The sequence below is a fragment of the Nicotiana attenuata genome, unplaced genomic scaffold, assembly GCF_001879085.1.
Source record: "Nicotiana attenuata strain UT unplaced genomic scaffold, NIATTr2, whole genome shotgun sequence".
Taxonomy (NCBI): domain Eukaryota; kingdom Viridiplantae; phylum Streptophyta; class Magnoliopsida; order Solanales; family Solanaceae; genus Nicotiana; species Nicotiana attenuata.
In genome coordinates, this window is record NW_017670436.1 from 278,197 (window position 1) to 286,291 (window position 8,095).

The window sequence follows — 8,095 nt, forward strand, 5'->3', positions numbered from 1 at the left end:
CTTGAGTTCATATTATCACTATTAGATCTACAACAACAACTTCATTTTTCATCTCTAGGTCTATTATATTTGATTACGATTTACCCTTTCTTACTTTTGATTGTTTTTAAGCTTGCAAAGTATATCGATAACTTTTGAACCAAACATTATGGTTAAAATTTCTTTTTAAGTACTTCACTATATTTTTATAACATGTTACATATCGCTACTTTTTGACTTAGAATAGTAATTTGTTCATAAATTATTATGCCTATAAGGTATAATTTATATCTATACGTTTCGCATAGATGACGACTAATGAATTTGGGCCGCTAATGGAAGGTACTGTAGCCAGAGAAGCTAACCCAATTTTGTAGCGCATTTGATTGTTTTTGTATGGGCTTAACGAGATTGGTCCAGAAAGTTCTGACAGTCGACGTCTACTTATCTACGTTCCAGAATATCTACTTGGGCAGAAATATCGGTACGGATTCCTAGAAGTATCGAGAAAGCACTAAACACTCCTCTACGACAATATAAATACCTACCCAGCTCCTCTTCCTTGAACCAACGAACTTGAAACCTGAAAGCAAATTCAGAAAATTCTCAAAAAGCTCACGGAAAATGTCACTGATTCCAAGAATCTTCGGCGATCGACGAAGCAGCGTCTTCGATCCATTCTCAATTGACGTATGGGATCCGTTCAGGGAATTGGGCTTTCCAGGTTCCAATTCAGGGGAGACCTCTGCATTTGCCAACACACGAGTCGATTGGAAGGAAACTCCGGAGGCCCATGTGTTTAAGGCAGATCTCCCTGGGATTAAGAAGGAGGAAGTGAAAGTGGAGATCGAAGACGATAGGGTTCTTCAAATCAGCGGAGAGAGGAACGTGGAGAAAGAGGACAAGAATGATACTTGGCACCGTGTGGAACGCAGCAGCGGCAAATTCATGAGAAGATTCAGGCTCCCGGAGAATGCAAAAATGGATCAAGTTAAAGCGGCGATGGAGAATGGAGTGCTTACTGTTACTGTTCCGAAAGAAGAGGTGAAGAAGCCTGATGTCAAGTCCATTGAGATAACCGGTTAGACGCCCATATAAGTTTATCTGTAAATGTAGCAACTACTCTATGGATTGCGTACTGAAGATGTAAAGTTGTTCTTCCTTCATGTCTCCTTATTTGGCCTATTAACCGCTAATGTAATAATATTCCTGTTTTTGTACTGAGGTTCTGTTCAAATCTTTTATCTTACTCTTTCCTTCTTTTTGCCTTTCTATGTTTTATGCTGTTTTATCAGTTTCTCTTCGGGCCTTTTGAGTGAAAGACTCTTTGGTACTTTCTGTTCTCATGTTCTGCATTTTCAGTTATAAGATTCAAAAACAAAATTAACAAATCTAGGTTGTTCAAAACTTACTGAAGCTCATCGAATTTGCGACATAATATCTGATAATCAGATGTTCAATACTTCAATTCCCATTTAGATAAATCCTGAGTTAGATTTAGTTGAGGTTGGTAATATGTCAAGCTAGGAGGGGCGCTGGTCCTTTTTGTTCTCCTGTTATGCGGTCTCAATTTTATTTTCTTACAAATAATTAAATATATAAAAAGAATTGAAACTACTGAGCACTTGCCAGTGACCAGTATTCAAGTATTATACATGTATGAACCAAAAGTATTGTATGGGTCAGAATCCGATCTCACGGTAATTAACGGAGTTAATCTCGTCTTGAGCTAATCCATAATTAATAAGTGGTATGGGATTTAATCTACGAGGGCACGGCCCAGTCATTCCCCATGGGGACGGAACCTCAGCGTGGCTACGGCCATTTATTGCCAGCTCACGCCCTAGAAGGGAGGCTGCTTCTTCACCTATATTGAGAAGAGAGAGAAGAGAAAAATATACCCATCTTATGGGAAGAGAAAACACCACTGTAAGGCTCTGAACCTCTTCATGGAGAGGCAGACCAAACCAATATTGTCAATAAAAGCTGTTAAGATTTCTTCTCCTAACCTTGAGTACTTATTTTTATGTTCTTCGCTTGGTCCAATGGATTATTACGATTTGCTATGATTTTCCCATAACTTATTTGTATTGTTTTGCACTCATAAAGCACACGATAACTTTTGAGCAAACAAGTATGAAATAGTTCATAAAAGAATCAGGCTTTTTGACCATTAAATTTAAATATAATATGTGTATCTTTTTATACAAAATGATTCTTTTGCTCTTGTTTCATATATTGTCATTGTCATGCAAGCCAAGACATAAAACCAGCCCAGAAAGGTAACAGTGAATCATATTCAACCGAACACTCGCTATACATCAAGCCAAAGATCAAAAATACAATACAAGACGAGGAAGACGGTTGTTATATTAAAGATAGCTTCTTCTATTGGTGAACGCCATTCCTTCTGGCTGGTGACAATGCAATAAGTTCTCTAGAAATGCAGTAACAAGACGACGGTTTAGCTCCCAATCATAATGAAGTCAGTTTCCAAGATTTCAAATTTTTTCACAATACCTCATAGCAAAATTTAAGAGGAAAATAAATGACATCAAGAACAGAACTACAAAGCTGCATAAAGCCCCGAGGAAGAAATATTTGATGGAAGAGTCAAGACGCGAAATACTGATGGAAGAGTGAAGATCCGATAGCACATTACTCCAATGAGTTAATCAAGTCCTTAAAATTAAACACCAGCCAATCAGCTTTGGCTGCAACTGGTTCTCGTAGTTGAACTCCTCCATAGCAAATAAACAAGTCCGCACCACCTGGCATACGAGCCTGCAACAAAAATTACAGAGAAATGCAAATGCTGTCAAGAGATATATGATTCAGAGTCCGCAAACAATTCACAAAATAGTATAAACAAGTGCAAACACGTTTGACAGTGTTGCTTTCAACATTTCAAACACACAGTTTACCCAAATAATTTGAGTTTTTGCTAACTCTGTTTGTTTGTGTTGTTTGAAAATCTTTAAAAAATCACTAACTCCTTTTTCTGTCTTGGCGAAAACAACTCAAACTAACAAGGTTTGCAAAAAAAACTCAAAAACTGAGTTTGCAAAGTTTGTTTTTGTAGATTTTCAAACAAAAAATAGATATATCACTCCATCCATCACCCATTTTTTACCCTTTGGGTGATTGGAGTTGGTGGTCAAACAGGAGACAAGCGCAACTGGTTACTTACCTCAAGATCAGTAGCACCATCACCAATCATCACTACTGATTTGTATCCACGAGCCTGAAAGATTAGAGCAATCTTTAAAAAGACGTCTTAAAATAAACAACTACATCACCAGTTGTTCCAACACCAACCTTTTTTATTTGTTGAACGGCAGTAGGTTTCCCGCCACTCCTTGAAGTTGGCTCATTTTTATCGAACCCAGCAAATTCTCCATTACTCCCAAAGAGCATTTGATTGGCAAAAATATTTTCAAGTGGTATACCAAGGATTGATGCGACAGGCTTCAGGAAAGAGTTATGGTTAGAAAAAATAGAGATAATACACCACATTGTGGGATCAGCACAACTTTAAAAAAAAAGAGAGACATTTGATATGGAGATAGAATGATGACCAATCAAAGTACAGTTATCAAAGCACATTTTTCACCTAAATAACTGCACCAAATAATTGGGCAACTAGCAGATGACCGGCCAATTTTAACTGTTCCCAGTAAAGCACTTTGCAAATTAAAACTTGGAAATTAGTAACAGCAGTCAAGAATAGAAAAATTATCCAGAATGATGCTTAAAACTCGCTTGGAAAGTTTGAAACTTCCGAATATTATAAGAAGTGCAAAATCACAACAGCATATCTTTGATAGGTTTATATCAGGTGCAAGATGAACAAATAAAACTAACCATAAAATAAACATTTCAACAAGGGAAATACATTGATCATTTGACGAAACCCGCCTGAGACCAGATAAACATCTTTCTTTTTATCCTTCAGTTTCTTGACCAATAGATCAATGCCAGGAGAAAGTCTGCACCAATCACAACCAAAAAAGATTCAGTAGCCTAAGCTTTATAAAGTAATCAATCAACGAGCTTCAAAGGGACACCAGACACTAGTTGATTTATTTGGCATCAATGGATTAAGCAAGATTATTTTTGAGAAGATTTCAACAACCCAAGCTGATTAAGAAAAACAACCAACTAGCTTCAAAGAGACACCATAACAAAGTTGAATTGTCTGGCAATTTTAGGGATTGAAGGATTAGCCAGATTATCATATAGCGTTTTGCTTAATACAAAAAGAAATTGTCTTTTCACTTGAAAAATTTATAAATTGTATGGGATTTCCTTTAGAATTGTTATCGATGAATTTATAGCTATGCCAAGCAGGGAGACACGGTATGCTGAGTGCACAGATACAAATGGTCCAATGGGAGCAAGAATTTTCAGGAACATTTGGAACAGTGCGCCCTGTCAGTCCTCCAGGCCCTGGCGACCGAAGCCCCGGTGAACGGCAACAGTAACTATAACGGTCCTAAGGTAGCGATATTCCTTGTCGGGAAGTTTGACCCCCCTCTAATTTTTTATTTTCTTTATTTGATTTGCGTTTTCTTTGGGGACATAGATATACTGAAAGTCAATTACGCAAAGCTGTATATCCTTGTTATTCACAAACTAACAGATGACTGAAGGAATAAGATATGAAATTTGGAGGAACCAATTAGCTGTAACCAATCAGGAAAACGAAGAATACACCCTGGAGCAAGTAAACCACACAAAAGAAAAAGAAATATGCATTTGAAATTGTATTAAGTATATTAAATCTAGCTACTCTTGTGTGAAGCAACTAGTCGCTCAACCCGGCAAAGATGAGCTTCTAAATCCTTTAAACTAGGCAAGTTAATATCAACACAACTAGTTCTTTCCCCAGTTTTCTGCTTGCTGGTAATCAGATTTTGAGCTACACTATTAGTCTTGTTCCTGTCATGTGCATAGTCAGGGAATGTGTAACTTCTTTCTTCTGCAGTATTCTTCTCCATTGAATCAGGAGGCGCAATGTTGAAATCCATTGTTTGTGAAATCCCCATAGAAATATTCTTCTTCTCATTTACTTCACTGCATTTGGGTGGAAAACCAGGGGGAACATCAGGGTAATTCTCCACTTTTACTTTCTTTTCCACCATCGATATATTCTTCTTGTCATTTACCTCACCACATTTGGGTGGAAATCAGGGTAATTCTCCATTTTTACTTTTTTTTAAGTTACAGTCAGTTGCTACTTTCACATGTTTTAACTTAGGAGCAAAAGCAGGAGGAACATAAAGGCTAGAAAGCCATCTTGATCTTCTTTTACTCCTTAGTCCACGCAACATTCCTTTGAATGCAACAGCTAGAAATAATACTTCTTTTCTCCACCATTTCAAATACTGGGCACTGACATCTGATTCAGACAACCTAGATGGATAATATAGCCTTAAATCAGAATCAATGGGTCTGCTATAGTTGTATCAGGCAACTTGTGGGCATGAACACGAGCGAAGAATTCAAGCCATCTCTTATAGTTTTAGGGCAAAACTTTTATATAACAAAGGCTGAGCCCAGACCCAAGCTTATGTTATGGTCTATCTCTATCACAGGCTTATAATAAAAACTGGTTATGTCACTTTTCAACAATTTTATAATGATGAAAGCTTAAGTGGCTCTTCTAGCCAAGCCATCTCTTTTCCTTTGTAATGCCATAGTGAAGAAAGAGCTGGCAGGGGCCACGGCCTCTCTTAAAATTTGCTAATCCTTGAAAGATCCTGAAGGGTGGTTGAGTTTTTAATACTACTACTGCTGTTGTCTGAACTGTAAGACTTAACTCTTAGGATAATTAATAAAGAGGGCTAGAGCTCCCCGAGGTTAGGAAAGAACAACTAACCCCTGGTTTGTACTGGAGCTATTCCTTCTTCTTTGTAATTCTGCATCTTCTTGATGCCTTAACTAATGCAATTTGATTACTTCATAAAAAAAAAACAGCATTTTAATCCTAATGTATTGATTGCTTTGGAGAACCTATCAACTGATAGTTTTTGTGTTAATTACAACATGTCTGTAATGAGTCAAGTTGCAGAAATAATGAGTCCAGACAGCTATAACATCTGAAGTCTGAACATCAACACAAGAAAGGTTTTAAGAATTCAACGGGGAAAAAAAATTGACAACCATGACCATATAGCATGCTCAGTCAAAGGTCTTTTCAAATAACTAAATTGGCAGATATGATCAAGGCCCCTAATTAAGGGGAATAGCAGATAGTAACACTCTATAGTCTATACCTATAAAGCAAATCCACTCCTTAAATGTAACTGTTCAATTTTCCATAAAAGGTGAAAATTCGAATGACTCAATATTTCGTTGTCTTGATGGTAAAAATAGTTCATAGAAATGGAAACCTTATGTACCATAGGTGCACATTGTTACCGTGGAGGTCTCTTAAGAAAGTCCTGGAGTTGGGACAATGAAGGGTTGATAAGCGACAGACGAGCTGCCAATGCATCTTCGAAAGGAACAGAGCCATTCATTGCCCTGTCAAAGTCAAGATAAATGCGATATGAAATCCAATAGCATTTAGTATTAGATTATAACCATTATCTGCTACATTTTAAAAAGGCAGCTAACCTAGCAGTCCATTCTGCTACAGCCTTTCCAGCCCCACAAAATTCTGCAAATTCATCTATGCCCTCGTCTATGCACACAGTGCTATCCACATCAAAGCATACAGCATTCGAATTTTGCCAAACATCAAGAACCTCTAACATAATTCAGAAAACCGTCAGTTTGCTACATAGTCATAATCAATTCCCTCCATAATAAAACTCAATCCATATCTCATTTTACTGATCATCAATCAATTAGCTTCGTCTCAATTCCAAACTAGTTTAAGTCAGCTACATGAATTCTCTATATTTCTTTTTCATAACTTGAATTCTCTATATTTCTATCAGGCCAATTTCATTTACAAGCATGATTAGCAAAATTATGGGAATGACTCCATAACAAAGACGACAGATTTTATAGTTTTGAAGACAAGATTCAGACACGCCCGTTTGGCTCCTCCCGGAATAGAGAAATTTAGAAAATAACCAATCCATAACAAGATGCGACAGATGCTAAAGTTTTGAAAACATGATTCAGATTTTTCACTAACTTACACATACATAATAAATATTAGTCCCAGCAAGAATGATATCAGATCCTGATGTTTACCTTTAGATGGTAATGTGTTGTCAAAAGGCGTAACAGCAGAGGCTTCAACGGGCTGAACTGAAGCAACAAATGAATTAAACAATCTGGAATTTCTCACCATTCCAATTGGCTGAACAGAAACTCTTGTACTAGTAATTTTTGAAGAGAATGTAGGAACTAGTACCGAACTTTGCTGTCTAGAGACAGAACGAACAGAGTTCGCTTGAAAACTCATCAGCCCCTCCATTAAAACCTTAATTTTCTTGAATTTCACAAACCTCCGAGAAAAATCAAATCTTTTTATGTAATTTAAGGTTGTCTTGCTCGAATCCTTTTTTTGAAGATGCGCACTGAGAACGGTAGGTGCAGTTGGTGCGAATACAGTGTAGTGCTCCTCACCTAAGGATTGTGGACCTGAATCCTAAATCACTAGGCCTACTTTATTTGCAGTTGATTGGGGTGTTCGTCGGTCGGTACGGTACGGTATCTAGACATTTTGGTTCGGTATTTTCGTTATTTGGTTTTTTAAAATTCAATACCAATACCGCACCTAATTAAATTCGGTATGGTTCGGTTTTTCTCCTTTCGGTTTCGGTTTATTCGGTTCGGTAACTTCGATTTATTCGGTTTGAATACTAACTAGTGCATTGAGCCATAAACTCTAATATTCTTAATTAAAATACTCAAAAATAGAAAACCGAAAATGTTTGTTGACAAAAAATTTGTCCAAAACTAGCAAATATCGACCCAAATAGAGAAAATTGTACATAAAAAAATATTTGATCGTTAGAAATGTCTTGTTACTTGTTTAGAGTTAATTGATGAACTTAGAGAATAAAGGAAAGTAAAATTTTAGATTTTTTATATTTATGTTATAATTGATAATATATGTTTTGTGTAATATAATATATATTTCGGTACGGTATCG

At 36.7% G+C, this 8,095-nt stretch overlaps 2 protein-coding genes across 2 annotated transcripts; one reads left to right on the top strand and one right to left on the bottom strand.

The window, feature by feature from the left end:
- Positions 1–458: 458 nt before the first annotated feature.
- LOC109239381 (17.6 kDa class I heat shock protein) lies at positions 459–1,253 on the top strand. The gene has a single exon (XM_019405935.1). It carries the CDS (start codon positions 604–606, stop codon positions 1,063–1,065), a length of 462 nt encoding a protein of 153 aa, XP_019261480.1. The 5' UTR covers positions 459–603; the 3' UTR covers positions 1,066–1,253.
- A 1,003-nt stretch (positions 1,254–2,256) lies between these two features.
- LOC109239382 (phosphoserine phosphatase, chloroplastic) lies at positions 2,257–7,609 on the bottom strand. The gene is made up of 7 exons (XM_019405936.1): positions 7,189–7,609; positions 6,601–6,733; positions 6,403–6,507; positions 3,875–3,968; positions 3,298–3,447; positions 3,170–3,223; positions 2,257–2,763 (listed from the first exon to the last, which is right to left on the bottom strand). The coding sequence occupies exons 1-7, from the start codon at positions 7,412–7,414 to the stop codon at positions 2,638–2,640; spliced, it is 888 nt and encodes a 295-aa protein (XP_019261481.1). The 5' UTR covers positions 7,415–7,609; the 3' UTR covers positions 2,257–2,637.
- Between the last annotated feature and the right edge of the window lie 486 nt (positions 7,610–8,095).

Excerpts from the sequence above, each read along its gene's own strand:
- LOC109239381 (XM_019405935.1), top strand. The coding sequence starts at position 604 with ATGTCACTGATTCCAAGAATCTTCGGCGATCGACGAAGCAGCGTCTTC.
- LOC109239382 (XM_019405936.1), bottom strand. The coding sequence starts at position 7,414 with ATGGAGGGGCTGATGAGTTTTCAAGCGAACTCTGTTCGTTCTGTCTCT. Across the intron at positions 6,508-6,600 it reads GTAGCAGAATGGACTGCTAG|GGCAATGAATGGCTCTGTTC; the intron begins GTTAGCTGCCTT and ends TGACTTTGACAG. Across the intron at positions 3,224-3,297 it reads CCGTTCAACAAATAAAAAAG|GCTCGTGGATACAAATCAGT; the intron begins GTTGGTGTTGGA and ends CTAATCTTTCAG.